Genomic DNA, 24304 nt, shown 5'->3' with positions numbered 1-24304 from the left:
TAAAACTGAATTCAAGTATGTCATATAACTTTTAGCCATTTTACAAATAGTGATTGAGATTTTACTGATTATACAGGCAGGCATTAAAATTTCTTCTGTCCAGAAGAGGCCAGCTCCTGACAAAAAAGAAAACATTGCAAAGAAAACTGTGGTGTCAGCACCTAGGAATGAAGGACTTGTTAAGGAAACAACTTCAGAAAGCAGCACACCATCCTGGGCAAGCGATCACAATTACAATGCAGTAAAGCCAGAAAAGACTGCTGCCATTTCATCATCACTGTTATATAAATGTATGTATCGCACAGGGATTTGTCTCATCAATCCTTTACATTCTATTCTAAATAGCCACCCAGTTTTGGCTTGTCCAAGATTTGGAAGTTTAATCGTGTTTTTATTCTGCTCTTAAACACTTTCTTCACCTTCAACAATTCATATACATGTATACATCTAAGGAGATTTTCAAGGTCCAGTCCACTTCTTAGTATTTTGTGACTTGTTTTGAGAAAAAGAAAACATGAACACACACACATACACACAAAAACACACACATGTAACACAAAACAGTTGTCTACACATGGTTGCTGAATGTTTGTCCTTGATCGAGTTTTTAAAACTATTTTCAGTAGGTGGTAAGTATAGTAACTTCAGCAAATTTTGCCTTAATAGGTTCAACACATCATCCATGTTCATCAGTGCTCAATACCGACAATAATTTTCTTGCTGTACTATTAGCTTTCTTCCACAAAAGTCCTCTAACACTTCATCGTGGTGTGGAGGTGACCTTGAGTTCTTGAAGGCTATGCCATTCAGTGGTGGAGTGCAAGCTCTGGCAGCCCCTACCAAGCTGGAAAGGCTTCGAGAGTGTGGGCCCAGCGACGGACGGACTGTATGTCTGCTGTCCAAGGACCAGCCTAGCTAAATTCGGAGAGGTTCTTCGCCAGATTGGCCATAGGCTGATGAATTTTTTGGCCAGTCATTCGCAGACCATCTACCAAGTCCTAGAGGGGTTGGGATCTGTGTCGGGGAAGAAAGCACTCAGACCAACAAAATCACAGATCTTTAAAGTACATTTAACTTTTTTATTTTCACTTTATTTTATTTTTTGCATATGTCAGCAGCACATAATCATCAGTTCTAATAACTTGTACATTTTGGAAACTTTCTGCAAATAACCTGAGATGATACTCTGCTTATATTAGAGATTTTCAGGTTTAACTTTTTATTTCTGACCGGGCAGATGAGAGGGTTTTATTTATTTTTGAGTGTCTAATTCATATACTACATTTATTCACATAAACACTCAATGTTACAGAAGATCTGATTATACTATATATATATATATATATATATATATATATATATATATATATATATATTAAGGTAAGTGAATAATAGTGTGTTTTCTGAATTATAGCGGATATTAATGAAAGATAAGAAAAAAACTAACTTTCTATTTTCAAATATTTCTGGATCTCTGGCCCTGTTTTTCTAATTCACAGCTTTTGGAATATAAGAATTAATTTCATCCTTATCTTACCTTCTGTTCCAGAGTAATGAAATTAAGACATTCAAATGCATTCTTAAAACTATTGCATCTTACATCTGTTTTGTCAACAGATGATATATACCTGTATCAGTCTACAAACTGACAGTTATTTTGGAAATTAAAAGAGGATAGGCAAAGGGAAATAAAAGCACAATACACATCCACCTTGTTTTTGGTGACAGACTTTGAAACTGCATCTGGTTCTACTGGAATTTCATATCTGAATCCCTGGAAACCCACCTGTGTTTTATTAATTTGTTTATAATATCAGGAAGCCATCTGCATAGAGGGGAAAATACATTTTAGCTCTTCTTATTCCATTGTTGTCTGTTGTTCCCACCCCCATTTACCCTCATTCTAAATTCCTCTAAAATTGAGAGGGCAAATTCCCTGTTAAAAAATTTAGAGCTGTAAGAGACATTAGAGACCACCAGAATTCAATAAGAGGAGAATTATATGTTGAGATGAGGTCCTAGATACTTCTTTACTCTCTTTCATCCCTCTTACCTACCCTTTTTTTTTTCTGGTGAGGAGGGGGTTATATACTTAGGCTGAGGCACATCTCACCTACATGTGTTGTTTTCAGTTACCATAAATGAATAGGAAAGTTCAAATAACCAGTAGGTTAAATTCTTAAGAGGTTTATATACTGAAGACTATTCAGTTGCTAGAATTGGGAGGCAGGGGAGAATCTAAGGTGGGTTTTGAGGAGGAAGGGGTCAATGGAGAAGGGATAATGGGGCACAAGGGGGATGGGGTGGGAAAGGGAAGGTTGGTTATTATGTTTCTTGTTACTCCAGGCAGCATTGGATTTGAAGCTAGAAGACCTGGATTTGAATCCTTGTTCTGCTACTTCCTGTGTGACCTTGGTCAAGTCACCCTCACACCTCTGGGCCTCACTTTTTCCTGAAGTATAACATGAAAGGGGGTTGGACTATATGGTCTCTTAAATTCTCTTTCAGCCCTACACTCTATGAATCTCCAAGACCATACCAGGGAGTAAAATACATAAAAATCACTCATTGTGTGACTGCTACTAAACCCTTCTAGCCTTTCCTTACATATTGGTGACCACCCATGACTCCTTTTCTCTTACTAAAACTATGAGATCTAGTGTGTGTTCTTTGGGGTAACAACTATGAATTAGATCATCTGCAGTGTAGAATGTCTCCTATACATATGATGGGGGCGGGGAGCTTATAGTATAACACCTATAATTATCAGAGTGTTTCCACTATTTACAGATTTTTCCACCTCTAGTTTACTAGCTGTCAATGCAGGTATTATAAAATTAGCATTTGAAAGCACTTGTTTGGGAGTTTTGAAAAATTTTCCCTCAATGGTTTCCCCAATCAGTGTTCAATGTGGGTTATGGCTGCTGCAACTGTGTTCTGGCCTGTGCATAGATGAGAACTTTATTCTTGTGAAGAGGAACGATTCCATAAATTGAAGCTTCTAATTCTGCTGTCTATTTTTAAATTATTGTCAGAAGCAGTCTGGCAAGTAGATAGAGAACTGGAAGATCTGGGTTCAAGTCTCATCTGAAGCATACTGTGCCCCTTTGGGAACTCTAACACTTTAAGTTACCCATCTGAATTGATAGGAATTATCTGAAGGGGAGTTATCTATTCTAATGAAATAACTAATGCAGTCAAAAAATATTACAATATTAAACAGTTAACATGAATAGTTTTTAAATTTATGTTTAGGATATTGGTGATAACATTCAAATTGCTGATGTGGTTCTTTTTTTCCTCATTTGTGTGAAGTTGCTTTCTGTTTGTGTATTTCTTTTTGTTTGTTTCTCCACTTCTTTTATCCCCCATCATTTCGTAAGACATAGAGTTGAAAACAATTTTCTTAAATTCTTGATATCTACATACCTTCTGTAGGTTGTTTAGAACTTTAAAACCTCAAAGGAACATTTCTTTGCTACTTTTTTTTTCCTTTTCCCCAGTTTCATTGAGCTTATTCATATCGCTGGCATGGTGAACACACACTGCTTAACACAAAAATGTACTTTAGACCACCTTTCAAAATTTTGCTTTGGATTTATGAGCTATCCTCAAAATATAGGAACCAGATGAATTTCTTTGCTTTTAAGAAGGAAAAATGGGGGTAGGTGGGAAAGCTGCATGTTTGACAGAGGACATTGGACCCCACATTTATCCAAGATCTACAGAAATGCTTCAAAGAATCATCTGGAAAGGTTCAAAGAGTGAGTTGCTCACGTCTGACCAGAACACATCTGGGCCCTATATGTGGGGAGGTGGGGGGAGTGCTAGAGGCCAGCCCAGCCCCACCCTCTTGCCCAGTCTCTACCTCTGTGGTTACAGGGAGTGGAGCACAAGTTGGAGCAGGTACAGTGGTAGCAGAGGGCTCTGAGGAGCCCTAATGGGTTGGCCGCTGCTGCTGCTGCCCACTGCCCCAAGGACTTCTTTTCAAGTTGCTGTGCTAGTAAAAGTGAATCTGCATGAACTGGAAGAGTGAAGTGCGCTTCTGTAGTTGGGGTAAGATTTCGCTGAAAAGAGTAGGTACCAGGATAACTTGGCACACAGGATTTGTCCAGCCTTGCTCTACGGTAACATTTTACATTTTCTTTTGAAAACTTTTAAAGTTTACATACGATATTCAGATTACCTCTATTTAACTTAAGATAGTATTCCTTTTTTTTTTTTTTTTTTTTAATGTAGGCTGCTTAAAAAAACTACTGGAGGCAAAGCAATAAGGAAAAATAGATTTCCAGTGCCTCTGATTTCTGGTTGTCCCAAGTTAACCAAGGTGTATCAATGAGTCCCTTTTTTGCATTTTAGAGAACATGTTAAGTTGCCTGAATAAGTAAGACATTCACTCCACTGTTGAAATCTATTGTGGACAAACCTCCATACAAAAGGATAACTTTGGGGGTGGGGACACTTCTTAAAACAGGTTTCTCTGAAAATGAAACTTCTATAACAACCAGAGAGTGATATCATATAAAAAATACTTTGTGGAAACACAAGCATGATAAATAAACCTGATTGGTTTATTCGAGGTTTGGTTTGTGTATATTATGGGTTGGTTGATTAGCAGCAACAAAATAAAGGTAATTTTGCTATTTGTATGGAGTGGGGGGTTGACTAGAATGAGACTGGGATTTATTGGTTTGGGCAATGTATTATAGTTGAAAAAATCCTAGACTTGGGCCTGGGCACAGGAGACTTGGTTTTTATTTCTAGCTCTGCTTGCTAGAAATATGAGCTGGGCAGATCACTTCTGGGACCCTCAAATATCATCTCTGAAATGAGGGAGATTAAACTAGATTAATTCTAAGGAATTTCTAGCATCAACATCTTTTCTATTCAACAATCGGGTATCTCTGCACATGAAGTACTCTAGAGCACTGAGGTAGTAGAATGCATGAGTTTATAATAAACAATTTCATTGCATTGAGTTAACTATGTATGGGGTGGGTTAAGGCAGCATATGTATGAGAGGCACACAAAGTAATATGTGAGTGCATTAGGAACTCACAGAAGTTATGCCAAGTTATGACTTGCCTGGGGTAGGGGAGTGAGAGCGCGTTTCAGGGAAAATTTTTATTTTTTAGCTTTTTGGAGGGGGAAAGGTAGGGCAGTTGGGGTTAAGTGACTTGCCCAAGGTTACATGGCTAGTTTTTGTGTTAAATGTCTGAGGCTGGATTTGAACTCAGGTCCTCCTGACTACCAGAGCTGGTGTTCTATTCACTGGGCCACCTAGCCGCCCCTTCAGGGGAAATTTTAATGGAAGAGGTTGCATTTGAGCAGGTCTTTAAAAGATGGGAAAGAATTGAGCAAGTAAGAAGTAGGGAGGGAATAATGAGAAAAGACAGGAAAACAGAGACAGTAGACTGGTATGGCCAAAATTGGGGGAAATGAAGGAATAGACAGTAAAGGGGAGTGGCATCATGATACATTGGGTCTTTAATGCTGAGCATGGGACTTTTTAAGACTTAAGATTTTCTTTGGTCCTTACCATGCCCCTAAATAATCACTGAGTTCCCCCCCCCCCATTGGTAGATTGTATTTTTTTATGATAGAGGATTTAAGACCTTAATTAAATATTTTCAAGTAGTAATTTTTTATGACATACAAGAAATAGCTTTTAGAATGGCATTTTGTGTAGAAAAAGAAAAAAATTAGGCAAATTCACCATTATCCATAACAAAAGTTGAAATCAACATATTTGACCTTTTTATAACTCTCGAATCATTTTTCTTGATTTTTTAATTCCCAGGGGGAAGGGGAATCTATACTGTACCTGTTTTAGGACTTATGCTTCTTTAAAAGTAAGATGGTATGTGTTTTCATTAGGAATATCTAAAAATTAATACTTTAAAAACATTTTGATGTTTTCACAGAAATATAGTAACTAGTATTTCCTGTTTTCTTATATAAATGGGATATGTGCATTTTAAAAGTAGTATCAACAGGAAGGCAGTTATATCCCTCAATTATAGCTTCTAAACTCATAGAAGCTAGAAGCAAACTTTTAAGCCTGAATTTTTGCTCCTTTCATTTACTTAAATGGAAGGTTGAGGGGGTTTCAGGAGAAATGAACCAGAAGGGGATACAGGAGGAAGAAAAAAAGGTAAATTATAGCATATTTTACTTAGCAGTGTCTATATAATATACATTAAGATGACATTTGTGTTTTTGTAGACTTAGCACTTTTAGAGGGTGAGGCATCTTGTTTTAAAAGCCTACATGGTAATTCAATTTGAAACAACCAATTAACTACATTTTATTAAAATTATACTTATTACATTACACCATGAACTTGCTGCTAAAAATTGAAAATACTCAGCAATCAGTTTTTGTCCTTGGTTTTAGACCTCTAAAGCATACAAATAATTAAAGAGAAGACCAGTCTGGGACCTTTATTCAGAAGATAAAATAATAGGATTTTATTTCCATCTTGTATTTGAAGAAAATTATTTTATAATCTGTATTAATTTGATATTTGTCCCAGTAAACAGCAGATTTCATAACATGACAGATTTAGAACTTAAAGGGAGCATGAAATTCATCTAGTCTCCTTCATTGTAGAAGTAATAGAAATGACTAAGATGGATAAAAAGCAGTGTGTTTTACATGAGTGATCTCATTTGATTATTTCTGGCACATAACTAGGCCCTTAATAAATACTTGCTAACTAACCATCACAACAATCCTGTGAGGAAGGTGCTGTTTTCCATGTTTTACAAATTGAGGCAGCCCAGTTGCAAAGGCGCTTAAGTGACCCAAGGTTCACAGGGTGGTGAACAGAGCTAGGATTTAAATAGTCTCAGTCTCTGAGTCCAGAAGTGCCTTCGCTAAAGCCTAATTTGATTTATGGTTATTTTTAAGTACTGTTAAGTAGAATTGTAAAGAGATTGCAAACAAATTTCGTGAATTGAGAATTTTTTTTAATTCCCCTCCACTTGTGAAGAAGAATGCTCTTGTCACAGCTTTTTTACTCTGTATTCAAATATTAGTTTATCCATTCATTCCTTGCATCTACTCTTAGAATGAGTAGTAAATAGTTATATTTTTACAAGAAAAGTTGAGAGAGGCAGCGTGAAGTAATGAGAAGAGGTTTGGAATTTAGAAAAACCTGGGTTGAAGTGCTGCCTCTCACAGCTTGGCACAGGACTCACTCATCAGTATGGTCCCCTACATAGAGGAAGAGCTTACCAGAATCTGGTTAAGTGACATGCTGACTCAATGCCCTAGGCTCATCTCTTAAGGCCAAAAGTCACAGAGTTTGTACTTCCCATTTTGTTTTTGGTGAGGTTTCTTTCTTAGGAGTTCCACAAACTAAATCACTAATTCTGCTTTGTTATTTGCAGGGGTCTGTTTAACATTTCATTTCCACTTAGGGTTTTAAGATTTTGAAACTTAGGAGCTTAGTTGTCATAGAATATTTCAGCTTGAAGGGATCATGAAGGAACTGAGGTTCAGAGAAATTGCTTCTGGTTGCACAGGTAAATTCCAGAAGTCACACTTAAGTCCTATGTAGTCCTCTTGTCACTTTACCATCTGGTTTGGTATTTAACCAAAGACATACAAACCTGATGCGTGGCCTGTCATGTACTGCAGAATTTCTATGAATGATATAATTAGCACATTAAAAAGAAAGTTTCTCATGGGTGGTTTTAAAATAGATTTGGAGGCAATGGATATGCAAGTTACTAGATTTTTTGGGCCTGTTCATTTCTAAAATAGAGAGGTTAACATTTTATGTTTAAAACCATTATACTAGAACTAATAATTCTAATAGATTTCACATTTCCTATAACTACCAATTAATATGCTAAAGGCCTAAATGAATATGGTACTAGTAATTAACTTATTAGGATGTGGTTATTTCAACTAACATTGTTAATGTACTTGCTTCTTGCTATTCTGCCTTCATTCAATAAGTCATAGGGCATCTTTACAACGGATCTAAAAATCCTGTAACTCTAGTGAAATTTATTCTTAGAATGCCAATTCTACAAAATACAGTTGGAGATAATTGTAGTGTACAATAAGTTGAACTGAATTTGGAGTAAGAGGCCTTAGGTTCAAATACTTTGAATTGCTGCCTGTTGGAACATGGACAAATCATACACCCTAGATCTCAAAAGAGGTTAGATTAGATCTCTAAGGTCCCTTTTAAGTTTTTTTCCCCTACTCAACAATCCTTACTTTACAGTTATTCAGTGTATCCAAAAAAGTTACTCATGTTTAATTCTGAAGTAATTATTGTGAGTGTATTTCTTCTGGTGTTTGAAAAATCACTGAAACTTTATGTAGTGCTCTTAACATGAGTGTTCTTAATGCTTTTAAGACAAATACTATATCCTTTTTCAAAAATAATTATGCTTCGTCAGTAAAAATTATTAACTGTTTGTACTTACCTATGTATGTACTAAAGTCCTAATATGATGCTTTATGATATGGAGGTGACCCTGAGTTCTCTCAAACTATGCCAGCATAACATAAACAATAGTAGTTTCTTAACATGCTGGAAAGCTTTCTCGTATGGTACTTAATTGTAGTCCATATATTCCTAAGTTCTGAAGAAGCTGGTCACAAGAATGTTGGCCACCAAGTGTTCTTTGTCTTTAGTTTCTAATTCAAAGGCTTTTTCTGCTTAAGTGTGGAGTACCTAGTAATCTGCATTTGTGATAATAGGTTGGGGAATTGCTATTACATTAAACAGCTAAGATCATGAGGATCAGGTGAATTTTCTCTACAAAATGGCTTTTGCCTTATTCAGGGTTTTTTTTCCCTTTTAAAAACTGACGTTACAGGGGGAGCCCTTGTTATTGGACTTGAGTCTGCTCCCCAAAGGGATCTCATCTCAAGCTGAGACAAGTCTCTAATTCTGAGTGTTCTCCACCCTCCTAGTCTCAGTCACTGCTGGCTCTCTTCAATCCTATGAGGTAGGCAAGTGAGCAGAGCTGACTAAAGGGGACATATTAAGGCCACCATATGGGAACAACAACAACAAATCATTAATCTTCAAGTCAGGGATGAATCAAGAGACTGCTAATTAATAGAATTATCACATTTGCCTTAGATTTTCCATTTATATTCTAGCTTTTGATTCCTGTAGCTTTTATAGTATACAAATAAAGGCAAAAGATTTTGAAATTCATGTTGTGATCTGTTACTACACTTAGGTCAATATTGATAGAAGATTGCTGAACAAGTGGGGACACCTGAATGAATATTCCATTTACTTAATAAATTAATAGATCCTGAATTTTGAAAGACACATTGTGATTTGAGGAAGAGAGGGATTTAATACTTAATTTTCTCTTTGTGCCTTTAAGTTTGGTTGGGATGGAAATTATTAAAATTGTCTTGCTTTAGAAATTATTTAACATAAGGTAAACTTGAAAGCTTTTTACAAAATTTTCGGTTGAGTACTTTATTAATTTAGGTTTTGTCTGCCTCTGAAGTATCAAAACCATTTAAGTGAACGTTAACTTTAAAGTCAGGCACAGTGCCAGAAAAATTTTTCAGCAGGTGATTTTTAACCTATCATAATTCTGCTACAGTGGGGCAAGAAAATCTAAGTACACATTTTTACTTTGAAACAAAAGCAGAGCTAAAATCCTTAGTGCAGATCTTGATACAGTATTGAAATTTGTGCAGCCAGTACTCATTTTTCATTGATGTAGGATTGTAACAAAAAAAAAGTCCAAATAATCTTTGGGGCTTACCTTTGTATATTGCCACCAAACTTAACTCCCTAAGCTTATTTCATCTTCATATACTTTCTAAGGAGTTGCTAGGGAGCTCAGTTGGCAGTAAAGGTCTGAATAGCTGGCCTATTTCCACTGCCTTGTGAGGCTCAAATGAATAAACACTTTGTAAACTTATGTACTATATAATGGTCTGTTACAGCTAATTTACCTTGTCACTAGAAGATATAAAAAGCAGATTTTTTCAAAGAGATATGTTAAAGTATGTTTGACCTGGAGACAAGAAGAGAAGACTTGGATTCAAATCTGGCCTAAGACACACTGGGCATGTCACTTCTCTTTGTCTCAGTATTGTTTGTAAAATGTGATAAATAATGGCATTTATTGTGAAAACACAAGATGATAGTTTTAAAGCTCTTTCAAAACTTTAAAGCACTACTTAAATGTTAGCTATTTGTAATTTTATTCAAAAATGATTTTCCCATATTAAAGGAAAATAAACTGATTATAACATAGAATCTGTAAACAAGCATATATTTAGAGCCCTTACTATGTGATGCAGAATATTAAGGGTGCAAGATCCCCTCTTCAGGCTTCTTCAATTTCTAGATGAGGAAACTAAGATCTAGAAAGTGAAATGAGTCAATAGCAGACTACCCAGATTTGTAGACTCCTTAACCTCCAAAAATTAAAACCATTGGAATAAATTTATTACAAAGGGAGGGGTTTCTTTAAGACTTTTGAAAACTTTATATTGCAGAGGACTTTAAATACTTTTTCTAAGGAGACCAGAACTTTTTTCTAACCTTAAATATTGCTCTATAAAGAATTTAAAATAAGACTAAAGGGCTGTTTTCCATATCACTAATACTTTAAGTCCCATGCATTGTATTTGTGTTTAACAGGGGATTATGGCAGCATGCAAAATGGTATCCAGAAATTATAAGTTCATAAAATTTTTATCACATTAGTTATTGAGTGAAATAAGTCAATAATACAGTTAATGTCAGGTTGGTGATTTTTTTTTTACTCAAAGAATGTGCTTTAAACTATTCATGGAACTATTTTGTATTTTCAGATTCCACCTTAGCTATACATCTGAATCATGGCAGACTTGTTCGTTCTTTCATAATGGAAGCCTATCAAAAGTATTGTTTTGTGGTATTTGCATATTCTAAGAATACTTTATTATAAAAAATTAATCCATGGACATTTTCTTTCAACCTAATCTACTATTCTGTCTACGTCACTATTTACTTAAACATCTTTAAAATTTTAAACCCAATATAAGAGTACCTACAAGGTTTCATTATTTTACTTAACATAAATCTGTAGTACCACATTACAGTAGTCTTCTACCATTTACCAAAAAACTGACTTAAATGTTTATAAGTAAACTTAAAGTGTGGAGTAGCTCTTTCTCATTTGAGGAAGGTAGATAAGAGTTAATTAAGTTTCAGCCTGGTGCCTCCCTTCTTCTGGTGGGTGGGATAAAGGATGATTTTATTTTTTTTAAGTCTTCCACAAAAAAGCATCAGTATTTTAGAGTGACATTGCAAAAATGGATGGATATAAAATGGAGAAAGGAATGATCAAATTAAATTAATTTGGAAGATATTTTAGATACAGGTTAAAGATATTGGACTATAATGTTATGTTAGATTCTGATTTTTGATAAGTTGATTGCACATTTAGTTTATAAAGTATTTTAATACTATATTCAAGAATAAAAAAAATCTTGAAAACATCCTTGTCAAAATTGGAAGCTAAAATTGCTGTAAAATTATTGAATACCCCCTCCTTCAGCTATTAAACTGAGTCCAAAGATGTCAACTAGAAATTTTAGAGAAATCGGGTGTCGGTTACCTGTAGCTTCACACTTCAGCATGTTTATAGACACAAGGGCCTGCCACCCCAACAATTTAAAGATAAGAAAATTTTTGTTATACACATAGATAACATTCTGTACATTTATAGGTAATTATAAATGTAGTGAAATTTTGTTAATTTTCCCCAATTATCTCTTCCTCCCCCCATCCTGAATCATCTCTCCTTCCCCAATATGTTTTGACCTCTTCTATATACTTTTAAGCACAATCAAGGCAGAGGCAGTCACTTCTCATGGCTAGCACAGTTACTGCCTGCTGAATTCTCACCCACTGTTTAAAGCTCAACTCTTTTTACTTAAAGTGTCCCTTTTATCAAGCCCTACTGCCCCTCCCATCATCTCCCCTCCAGTGCTATCAGTAGTGCCTTAATTTTCATCTTTTTGTGTTCTCCCAATTTCATTTTGTAATATAGTTATCTGAATTTTTGGTTATAAGATAAATTAGCACAGTGTTCTGCATGAAGTAGACAGGAATGTTTTCAGTTGAATTTATTTAAGTGCTTGCTCTTTGCAGAGCATTGTGAATAAACATTGCCTTAAAACAATGTACCCTAAAGATTACTAGAAATTGAGTGAATGATGAAGCACAGGAAGAAAGGCCTTTTAAAGTGAATAAACAGTGTCAGAAAGTAGATTACCTAGCACATTTTTGGTATGATTTCCAGCCTTTTGCTATATGTTATGCTAGTTTTGGAAACATAGGCTACACCATGCTATGCAGGGTACTATGTTTTTTATATGCTGAAATTTTTAAATAGCTGTAAGATGAAATGAAGTTTCTCAAGTTAGAAATATCACTGTGCTATGGTTAGATTGTCCTCACATTCTTACAGGCTTTTACAGTAAGTAGAAAGCAAGCATGATAGTTGTAAAAGATGGCTTGATAAGGATGAACTGGGGTCAAGTCCCAACCTCAGCCCTTGACATGTGACCTTCAGCAAGTTACTCATAATCCTCAAGACAACTTTCTATTCAGACTAAAGTTGCAGAATAGATGTTCCATATTGGCAGAAGAACTCTTCCTCACCAAGAGTTATCTATACCAGTGAACTTCATCTATAACAAATGCTAGGTTGGTTAGGTATAATATGTGATGAGCATCCTAATGCCTTTTAAAAATCCATATTACTATACCCATTTCAGTGTACTTGATATCCAGCTTAACCTGAAATAGGCCATTCCCTTCTGGATAAAATGACAAACACCAGAGAATTCCTGTCATCCTATCCAGCTTCCTTTTTGTGAAACTGATCCCAACTGAAAATACAGTGTTCACTGCCTGATTCCTCATAGGATCAGCTTGCAATTTCACCCATTTTTTTACTTCTGAGATTCAGTTTACTCATCCATAAAATGAAGAGGTTGGATGATATCGAATGTTCTTTATAGCTGTGCATTATATTTTATTAGCCCATCCTCCCATGTCTAAGCAAGCACTGATTTTACCCAGGTGCTATTTGGTCTGAAGTTAAACATCTTTGGCACAGTTTTCATTTCACAATGTTGTTTCTGCCAGCGTGCTCATTAAATGTATTCCTGAAGACTGAAAGTATGGATATATCCCCCAGTTCATTTCACTTAACTTTTTCTGTTCGAGTCTTAGTAGCAGCTATTTCACCATGCCTAAGACTGTGTAGATTACACAAAACCACTGCAATTAATAAATAGTACTTTGAATTGTTTAATTTGCTCAGGAATATCCTGGATCCATGCTTTTACAAGAAAAAAAGTAGTTACTATAAAGCTAGAATTAATACCATCATTCAGCTTGACAGTTCTGGCCCCATTTTGCTATAATCTTTGCTAAAAAATGTGAAGTGCTAGCTTTGAGCACAATTATCCAATTTTCACCCCACCCTATAATTTCATTTGCACTTAAAGATACTATATGGTGTATTGTATGCATAGGATAGCATACAGTGGAAAATTCATTTAACCTCAGCCCCAGATTTCTCATCAATAAATGAAGAAGGCATTATTTGCAATATCAGGCTAATTGAATTGTGAGGAGTATGTCTTTTAAAAATCTTAAAAGTACTACATGAGGATAGTACATTCAGTTAAATTATTTTACCTGATATGTAAGTAACATTAAGTTTGCTTAGACTTGAGTTTTCGATTCTGACATGGACTTTAAAAAAGACTTCCTTAAGCAATATATAATTCCCATATGTGGTTTATTACACACTTGAATTTTAAGTTATTTTGTAATTAAGATAACATACACAATTCCTTCTGTGATAATCAAATCATAACATGTAAAAAGTCCTTTTAAAAGGAGTTGTAATAGAGAATATTTCTGAAATGATTTTCACCCTGTCCCATTAACCTTTTCTGAATAAACTGATTAAAAATCAGAATTAGGAATTTTTATGTGTAAAAGGTTTTTCAAAATGAGCTCTTGATTTTCTTAAATCTGTATCTGTGGAACTAAATTATAATATGCATTCTGATAATGTGAAGTTTTTAACTTTAAAATTCCCTGGGGATTCTGATGAAGGTTATGCTTTTCTATCTCATTTTCTGTATAGGATGAATAACTTGTCAGCCTCACTATAAAAGAGAAAACAGCATTTCTGACAGCCCCAAAGAGAAAATGGTTATGTTCATGATTATTACAGTTATTTAATTACACTGATATTTGTCATTGTTGATTTTAAAGTACTGTGCAAATATTCATAACTAAATAGAAACAATACAGTTTTTTCATACCAAAGTTGTTAAATGGTAAAACAATTTATTGCAACCTGTGAGAGATTTGAAAGTTCCTGGGAAAAAGGTATTGATCCAATATCCATATTTTAAGTTTGATTGGTATCTTTATTTAGTAGCAATTTGTAATCATTAGGGGTCATCTGTTTAATGAAATGTCTTTATCTTCAAATTGAATTTTTTCTTATTTTTTTTTTCTGTAGTAGTACTAATGAAATGTAGATTTTGAAACTTTTCTCTTCCTCACATTTCCAGAAGTCTTTGCTAAATACTTGTTTAATGTCATTGGAGCTTCATTATATTTTTTGTAATTTTTTTTCTTCATTTACCATAGAGAAAATATATTTTTAATGATTTTTAATATTTTGGTATGTTACTGCTTAACATGGTATTTTTTTTCTTTTGTAGCTGTGAAAGAAGAGAAAAGGATGGAAGATAAAATGGCCACACCCCTTCCTGTGACAAAGAAAGTCATTCCTTCAACTTCAGCATCTGCTATTGGCAAACAGTCTTCTTTGCCTAGAAATATAGTCCCAAAGAAGTCGCCTTCTTTTATTAATGCTTCAGTTACTAAGCAAGCCATTAAAAATTCACCTGGAGGTTTCAAAGGTGTCATCCCCAAAAAGTCATGGTTGTCTGGCAATCTATCAGGCAGTGTCTCAAATACCAAACAGTCAGGACTGGCTTCTGCTTCTGCAGCATCCACTTCTAAAAAATTAAATGTTTCATCCACATTAGCTGGAGGACCTAGAAAACCAGTACCACCTTCTGCTAGTCCTGCTTCTTCATCTACTCCAGGAAAATCAGGAGCTAGTCCTTCCCAGTCACAACCTAATTCTCAAATTCGACAAAATATAAGACGATCCTTAAAGGAGATTTTGTGGAAAAGGTGGGATATTTTGTTTTTTGGGGTACATAAATTCAACTTGTGCTGAATTATACTACTACCTAATAAGGTGAAAATAATGGAGAAATATTTTTTCAGCTCCAAAATAGTCATTGTGTATCATGCATACTTTAATTTGCTGATAGCTTCTTGCCATGAAGCTAAATAAACTTAATATTCCATATGTTAACATTGAAATGAAGATAGAAATTATTTGTCAGTTCATCCTTGGCAATTCCAAGTGTAAGCTAAACAAATTATGCTAAACTCAGTGTTTTATATAGTCTATTTTTTGATTATTCCATCACAGAGTCAATGATAGTGATGACTTAATCATGACAGAAAATGAAGTAGGAAAAATTGCTCTGCATATTGAGAAGGAGATGTTCAACTTATTTCAAGTTACAGATAATCGGTACAAGAGTAAATATCGCAGCATCATGTTTAATCTCAAGGATCCAAAAAATCAGGTTTGTTTGCTCCTTAACTATTGGGATATATGTTCAGTCATTTTTCAGTCATATCCAACTCTTCATGATCCCATTTGAGGTTTTTTCTTGGTAGAGATGTTAGAGTGGCTTGCCATTTTCTTCTCCAGTTCATTTTACAGATGAGGAAACTGAGGCAAACAGGGTCAAGTGACTTACCAGGGTCGCACAGCTAATAAATGTCTGAGGCCTGATATGAACTCAGGAAGATGTCTTCCTGACTTCAGGCCAGGCACTCTCCCCACCATGCCATCTAGCTGCCCCACCTATTGGAATAGCACTGAAGCAAAAATAAACATTAATTTTTTGTGTTATTTTAGCTTTAGTAAGATAATTCCCATAGCCCTCAAAAAACCAAAGTGCCTAATAGATGCTAAGAATAAAAAATTGAAAAAGTACACTACTGCTTTCAGGTAGTTTACAAAGAACAGTATAGTACCTCTGCACAGATAACTAGGGTGCAAGATAGTGTGTGATGGGGGCAAAAGAGGCAACAGTTTCTTCAAAGCATATAAGGAAATATTTCAGAGATGTATTGGTACTTAAATTGGGCCTCTGCGAAGAAAAGAATTTCAGCAAGCATAGATGTAGAAATACTGAAGTTCTAGACACAGAACTGTACAACCATGAGTCTGGAAATGCAGAAACAAAAGGGCAAAGTAAGGTGGGGAAAATACTGGGAGTCCACTTAGGAGCATGTAATACATGAAATAAGGTTAGAAAGGCTCCTTGGAGCCAAATTGTGGAGAACCTTAAATGCTAGGGCTAATCAGTTGGTATTTTAATCCATAGGAAGCAGGTAACCCTTGAAAGATTTTTAATGAGAGTAACATGGTTTGATTAAGGCATGTTGATTAACTTGACAGCTGTATGAAAGATGAATTGGCAAGATGAGAGATAGGAAACTTAAAAGAAGCTATTACAATAACCTAGGCAAGTGGATGGTGGTAGTAGTGAGTGTCTTAAGTAGGTGATAATAGAGAGTAGACGGGATAGACTGAAGGATGTGGGAGTAAGAAGATTTGGCAGCTCACAGAAAGGGGAGAGGAATGAGACAAAGTCAGAATTTTTTAACTTGATTGAGATAGTGATATCAAGTGTGAGATAGAGAAATTTGTAGGAAGGTCAGAATTGAGTTTTGGTGGGGTTGAGGGGTAGTCTTGAGTCCAGAATGACTTTCAAGTCCAAATGGAGATGTTTGACAGTTACAAAATGGGATTAAGAGATTAGGGGCATATAATGTATATTTCTGAATGATTTGTGTAGAGATGTGGGAATAAATGAAATATAAAATAGTATGTAGAAAAGAGAGCCAATGACAACTTTTGCAGGAATAGATGCCCTTGGAAGCAACAGGAATTCTATAAATCAGTGAAAGGCCAGAAAGAAACAGGCCACTAAAAAATTTAACAGGAAAGCAAATATTTATAAAATTTCTGCAGTAAGTGTAACAGTGGTAGCTGTTGTGTTGTACAAAAGAAGTATATCAGTGTTGTTCCTATTCAGAACTTTACAGCCTAGTTGGATTTGTTTTATCAGTAAAATAATTGACAAAACAGTCATTTTAACACCTTTTCGTTCCCATTGCTAATGTAGTTCAGGTCACTTACTACATCATGCAATGGATATCATGATAGCATCATCATTTTTCTGACATTAGATTTTTCTCTGTCCAAATCATCCTTTACAGTTGTCAGATTCATCTTTCTAAAGGACTACCATAATTAGATAAGAAATTTTTTTTTCAGAAATATTTAGTCTGACATTCAACTCCTTCTTTACCTTGACCCCCACTACTGAACCCTACATCCCAGCTAACCCAAGCATACATATTACACCTTTTCACTTTGATGTTATTTTTCCCTATTTTCACAAAACATTAATAAGTCAATATCCTATCTCTCCTTAATACCCATAATAATATGTGCTATTTTTAACATGCTACCTTCTGTGATCATCCCTACCTGAAGGAATCTCCTATTAACTTTGTCCAGTTTAGGACATATTTTCCTTTAAGCATCATCTGTCCTAGAATTTTCTTTTTTTTTTTTTTTTTTTGCTTGTTTTTTGGAGGGCAATTGGGGTTAAGTAAGTTTTCCAAAGTCACACGGCTAGTCTCCAGAATTTTCTTGAAGGCAGAAATCATATTCTGTCTATCTTAGTATCAGTTTGTACATTACTTTGAACGTACTACCTCACATATTTGATTAATTATAAGACATTTCTTTATAGGGACTTTTCCATCGGGTTCTTCGTGAAGAAATCTCTCTGGCAAAACTTGTGAGAATGAAACCTGAAGAACTTGTATCTAAAGAATTGTCAATGTGGAAAGAGAAGCCAACAAAATCTGTAAGTATAAATTTACAATTTTAAAACTAATACTAGATATTTAACCATTTTGTGTGAGAGTGTAATATAATATACCTAAAATATTACTTTATTCTGTAACTGATGAAAGCTTTTTGGTACCATAATGGAAAGTATACTGAACTTGAAGTCAAAATACCCACAATTAAATATCGCCTCTGCTACTTAATTAATTGTGTAACTTTTGGCAAGTTATTTAGCTTAAGATTCAGTTTCTTCATTTAGAAGGAGAAGGGGATTGTCATAGTACTTATATTCCCTACCTTTCAGGTTGTTGCAAGGATTAAATTGAGTAATATAATTGAAAGTTCTTCGTGAACAATTTTTTATATAATTTTTCTTTTAGATGATAGAATCCAGAAATAAATTACAGACTGAAAGCAAGAAGTCTGCCATGAAACAGGAAGCCATACCAGATATGGAAGATTCTCCACCAGTGTCAGACTCAGATGTAAGTGTACCAAGTCTTGTCTTAAATTTAAAGAATTAACAATTTCACTAATATGGGTAGTTAGAAATCCCTTCAAAAATAAGAAGACAACATTCATGAGTGCTCTAGCTTGAAAGCATTCATCACCTGGTGTAAGTGTAAGTTATTATTGAGTATTAAGGCAGGATTCCTTCTAGATGGTGATATTATAATAATAACAACAATAATAATAAAAACAAGCATCGATATAACACTCTAAGGTTTCAGAAGCACTTTAAAAATACCTCATTTGAGCCTTACAACAACTCTAGGGGACAGGTGTTATTAATCTCTGTTTTATAGATGAAGAAGCTAAAACAGACAGAAGTTAAATAAATTGTCCAGTATCACACATCTAGGAAGTGTGACAGTCTTCCTGACTTCAGGTCCAGAATGCTATCTACTGCACCACCTAGGAACTATGTACTTCACTGCCTCCTATTGGATAAAGTAACTAGATTTTCATATTTGAGCATATAAGAATGTGTCTATTTTTATTTCTGTTGTTATTTTTTAGGAACAAGAATTAGCACGAACTGTGCCTGAAAAAAGTAGTGCTCCTCTTCTTGATGTTTTTAGTAGTATGTTGAAAGATACAACAAGTCAACATCGGGCTCATCTTTTTGATTTGAATTGCAAAATTTGTACAGGTAAATAAAATTTGGTGATTGGCTTAAACATATATGTAAAATTTTGTTTGTTGGAACTACTTTTTCTATTTCTTTAAAAAACAGTGTTACCGACAAAAATTATTTCATTTGGTTTGCATTTTCAGTACATGTCAAAAATTAAAGTCTTTCTTTAATTTTTCAGGTCAGGTCCCATCATCTGAAGATGAACCAGCTCCAAAGAAACCAAAATTGTCAACTTCTGTTAAGAAGGTGGAATCAAAATCAAAATTTGACAGCTCTGGTTCTGGGTCTATTCCTAGTCCTGCTGATGAAGTGATATCTGAAACCATAGCTGAAAGTACTTCTGAACCAGAAATTGAAAGTATTGCTCAAATGAATTTAGAAAGAAATTATTTTCCTGTACCAGTGGGGCATGGTAATAATGCAGAACCATCTTCAATGCAAGAAAGTTCATTATACCCAATCTCCTGCTCTGCTGGGGTTGTTACTACTGTAACTGTATCTGGTAGGGATCCTAGAACAGCACTAAACAGTTCAGCTGCTATCAATACCTCAGCCACACGTCCTGTCTCTGGCCCTCTGACTGACAAACTTTTGACTGGAGAAACAAAACAAGAAATGCTAAAGCCTGTTTTGACACCCACGGCAGTACCAAAATCTATACTGGCCAAGCCATCATCTTTGCCAGACACAAGATACTTACCAGTTCCTCCATCACCAAATATCAAGTATGTACTTTAGATATAATCTTAAGTAATTAGTATTCTCAAATATTTGGTTTATACACCCATACTTTATTTCTGAGTTTTAAGATTAGCTTAGTAAGTTAAATGAAAAACTAGAAATTTGATAGTGTAAAGTTTTGATGCTTATACAGTTTGGTTTGGGTTTTTTTTTTTTAACCTAAGTATAGAATGTAAAGGTGTAGTTAGAGAACAATTTATGTGGAAAAAAGACATTTCACACTGAATCTGTAAAATAACAACTTAATTTCAGTCAAAAAATCTCTTGCAGTCAGATTTCATTCATAGAAGTATAATGTCTAGGGCCTTGTGACTTGTGTGTGTTTTGCGGGCTGTAGTTTTTAAAGGGCTATTGACAAACTAGAACATTCAAAAAGCTGGATGACTTTCTGAGGCAATCAGGGTAGCCTTCAATGCCAGATGGGGTGGCTTAAACCTATAATCCCTACTGCTAGGATAGGTTGAAACTTTTGGAAAGCTGAGGCTTTTGGATAGGTTGAAGTACCATAGAGCTAAAGTCAGTATGATGTCCACACTAAATTCAATACCAATATGATTAGCCTCCAGGAGCAGGAAAACACCAGGCTGTTTAAGGATGGGTGAACTGGCATAGGGCTGACATGGAGCTAGTGAAAACACCTGTGTTGATACCTAGTGTGATCTCTTTCATAATTGACCACCATACATCCAGTCCACTCCACTTAAAAGAGAGCTAGTCTCCAAAAAAAGAAATTGTTGAAGACACTTTGATGTTTAACTTAGAAAATAAGAGAATAATAGTTTTCAGATATTTGAAGCACTATTATATGGAAGGATTAGATTGATTTTTGTGTAGTTATGAAGGGCAGAATTAGGACCAAGGGTTGGAAGTTCTAGAGGGGCACATTTCAATGTAATAGAAGAAAATGGTTTTGAAAAATTAGCTCTTATAAAGTCAAATGCCTTGCCTTGAAAGTTAATGAGTTTCCACAATGAGAGTATTTGATCAGACATGAATAACTGCTTGTCAAAATTCTTATAGATAGGATTCCTAGATTGTGTAAGAGGTTGAGCTAGAAGATTTTTTGCATGCCTTAACCTGAGACACTCTGATTCTGTACATTCCTTAAAATTTAATGCAATTTTATTAGAAATTGGAACTGAAAAATAGAGTATATTTAATATAGTAAGGCTAAAGTATATTCATGCCTAGATTGCAACATGCAAGTTAGATTATTTTATTTTTAAATTATCTTTAAAATCGAATAAGCCAGGAGATGTATTAAATTGAGATGTTTTTTATGGTTTTGTTTTGCAGTATTCCAGAGTTGAGATCCCCTCAAGAAGGAGATACTTCCCTCTTTCTCTCTCGTCTCAGCACCATTTGGAAAGGATTTATTAACATGCAAAGTGTAGCGAAGTTTGTCACTAAGGCATATCCTGTGTCTGGGTGTTTTGATTATCTCAGTGAGGTTAGAAAAGACTGTATGCTTATTTCTTTTTTGTGAAAACAGTATTCCCATTACTTGTTCATACTGATTGTATAAAAAACCCATACTCTTGGCTGAATAAAATATAAGATAAATTCTTTAGTACTTCTAAAAGACCCATGATTTTATTGGTATGGGTATTCCCTCTATCAATACAGATCATAATCTTTTTTTATTTCATTTGCTGTGGTCACAATGGTCTCTTTATGACACCTTTTCGGTAATAAGCCTATCCATTTTAACTCGTCTGGTCACAGTTCTCTTAGTGGTGTGGTAGGACCTGCCAGTGTTTTGCTGGAATGCCCTTTGAGATCTCAGGGTCACATCCATATCACATCAAAGCATTTCAGTAGGTTACCTGAGATGTTATATAAGATCAAAATTTAGAGGTGTTACTAATACAAGCAAGGAAGTAAAATGAATTAAAAATAATTTCATTCACAAGTTAAGAATTTGGTCACTAGTCTTGTCCATCTTCATTAAAGGTGAAATTATATTTACTCCTTTCTAGTCAATTTAGTAGGTATTTATATACCTGCTGTATGCCATTATTTAGGTTCTGTGTATTTAGTGGTAAATTCATTTTATTATTCAATCAAAAGGTATTAATGTTTATATCTCTTGCATGGAGCCAAGTTTTAAGTCAGTCTTTAATTTGACTTAACACTGAATAGTAATAGTTACATTTAAGAATTAAAGTACTGAGTACTTTTTTGTATTTCTGTTTCAACTTCACTTAATTTTTCAAAATATTTCTCATTTAGGACCTGCCAGATACAATTCACATTGGTGGAAGGATCTCACCCAAGACTGTTTGGGATTATGTTGGCAAACTCAAATCTTCTGTATCAAAGGTATTCACTTGAAATCTATTCTATGTAGCAGTAGAAAAAATAGTATTTGTTAAACATGTACATTTTTTCCCTCTGATTTTGTTCATGTTTTGGGACCTCCCAAAGACTCATGTCTCTTTTCAAGTCAGTCTTTTAAAAAGTAACCTTTTAAAGAAAATTGGTAATTTGTATATGTTAAATGGCTTAATTGTTTTATGGGGCATAGTGAAGTCATTATCAGCTCTAGTGTGTTAGTAATACATAAGGTGTTTCTCCCCCCCTCCGTTGGTGGGGAGGAAGGAACAATTTTAATGTTCTTACTTAATGAAATGTAAGGACAAAATAATTCTGTAAATCAAAATCTGGGAATTGGTGATTCCATTTTATATGGCACTTTTTAAAGTGTAAAAATATTCAACTATATACTTCCTTTCCAATTTTTCTAGAGTAGCACTAGGTCAATATTTTTTCCCTTATACTTTTTACATTACAGGAGCTGTGTTTGATTCGTTTTCATCCAGCAACAGAAGAGGAAGAAGTTGCCTATATTTCTCTCTACTCCTATTTTAGCAGCCGTGGCCGTTTTGGGGTGGTAGCTAATAACAACAGGCACATCAAGGATCTCTACTTGATTCCACTGAGTGCTAAGGATCCCATTCCGTCAAAACTCTTGCCCTTTGAGGGACCAGGTAAGCACAGAATTTCTGGGTGGCTAATAGGTACACTTAACAGCTCAAGAATTCCCCTACTCATTTTTAATAAGCAGGTAACATTAAAGTCCTGTAAAGAGTAGTCCTCTAAAATTACTTTTAAGAAAAAGAATGAGAAAAAAAGTCCATTGAGAAACTTAAAATGAAGTAACAGATAAAGCATTAAAACTAAACACAAAGTACTTAGTGTTCCACCAGTAGGCACATCTTTATCATTAGCTTAAATAATGCTAGGAAAATGGTTAGAAAACAAATAAAAGCAAAAAATAAAACAATCTTACCTGCATACTTTATGTCATCGAGTCAGTGAAAAAAATCAAGGTTTTTCAGACATGAGAGCCAGAGGAACTACTGAAGAAGAAAGGTAATGTGTTATATTAGTTTGTAGCTTGTTGCGTCAGACTCACTCTATATAGAACTTTCCTTTTTTACTTGATGTATTTGATTCAGGAATGAGCAAACTCCACAGTCTTTTTCAAAATCCCTTGAGGTAAGTTCTTTCAAAATATACTATTTCCTAGAAATTCATTCGTGGCAAAAATCATTGGAATAGCCAAAACAGCTTACAAATCCTGTCAATTACTTCTCAGTTGTTTTTCTCTAATAGTTTTTATCCTGTTAGACTAGTTGGAGTTTGCTCATCCCTTACAGGAATGTGAACCTGTGGAGGATTATTTGTGAATTAATCTCTGAACAATTTTTCAAGGGGTATTGGAAAAGATATACATTAATTCCCTGTATATAACTTAATTTCCTCAAACACCAAATAGTTAAAATAAAGTTAGGAAAGTAGTTAACTAAATAAAAGAAGACTAAATTAAGGTCATGGCATATTACATAGAGAAGGCTCATAGACTAAGAGAGTTAGAAGGGTCCTTAGAGATGGTGAAGAATCATTATATAAATTGTTAAACCATCTGGAAATACACACACATTTAAATATTTTCAGATGATTTTGTTTTTGGAAAACGAGTGCCTAAAATTTTTTCTGAATTCTTAATTGCTGGTTCCAAAAGTATATTACTACTATACAAATCAGCATTACAACCCAAACTACTACTGGCCCTTAGCAACTTTTCCAATCCCATGTCCAATGCGTACCCTTCTATTTTTCCTGATTTCACATCTTCACTTTTTCTGGAAACCCTTACAAAAGGCCAGTAAAATGAATCCCATTACTATCCCCATTCAGTTGTTGGTGGCAATAAAAATCCATCACTATAGTGCTTTTGAGAGATGTTCTGACCCTGAACTGTGAAAACTGTAGGTAATAGGACTGCAGAAAAGAAATGGCATTGTATAATCTGATCAGTTTCCCTGTTTCTGAGTTCCAAGATTCTGAGTTCATCAGTGGAGACCAGATC

At 34.7% G+C, this 24304-nt stretch overlaps 1 protein-coding gene across 7 annotated transcripts in view; it reads left to right on the top strand.

Annotated features, from left to right (window-relative positions):
- DIDO1 (death inducer-obliterator 1) overlaps window positions 1-24304 on the top strand; it is a 70777-nt gene that overhangs the window by 32924 nt on the left and 13549 nt on the right. For 6 of the 7 annotated variants that reach the window (XM_069072573.1, XM_069072571.1, XM_069072572.1 and 3 more), the window contains 10 exons: window positions 77-290; window positions 14752-15232; window positions 15540-15699; window positions 17950-18066; window positions 18431-18535; window positions 19071-19203; window positions 19367-19913; window positions 21226-21379; window positions 22162-22251; window positions 22724-22919. In XM_069072573.1, coding sequence (XP_068928674.1) covers window positions 77-290; window positions 14752-15232; window positions 15540-15699; window positions 17950-18066; window positions 18431-18535; window positions 19071-19203; window positions 19367-19913; window positions 21226-21379; window positions 22162-22251; window positions 22724-22919 — 2197 coding nt within the window. Of the gene's footprint in view, window positions 1-76; window positions 475-14751; window positions 15233-15539; window positions 15700-17949; window positions 18067-18430; window positions 18536-19070; window positions 19204-19366; window positions 19914-21225; window positions 21380-22161; window positions 22252-22723; window positions 22920-24304 lie in introns of those variants that run through there. The other variant, XM_069072575.1, reaches the window with a different exon arrangement.

Source organism: Petaurus breviceps, unplaced genomic scaffold (genome assembly GCF_028583685.1).
Source record: "Petaurus breviceps papuanus isolate PSGF00001 unplaced genomic scaffold, PetGlider_PUasm1.0 90847, whole genome shotgun sequence".
Lineage (NCBI taxonomy): Eukaryota > Metazoa > Chordata > Mammalia > Diprotodontia > Petauridae > Petaurus > Petaurus breviceps.
This window is presented reverse-complemented; position numbering and strand designations above follow the sequence as displayed.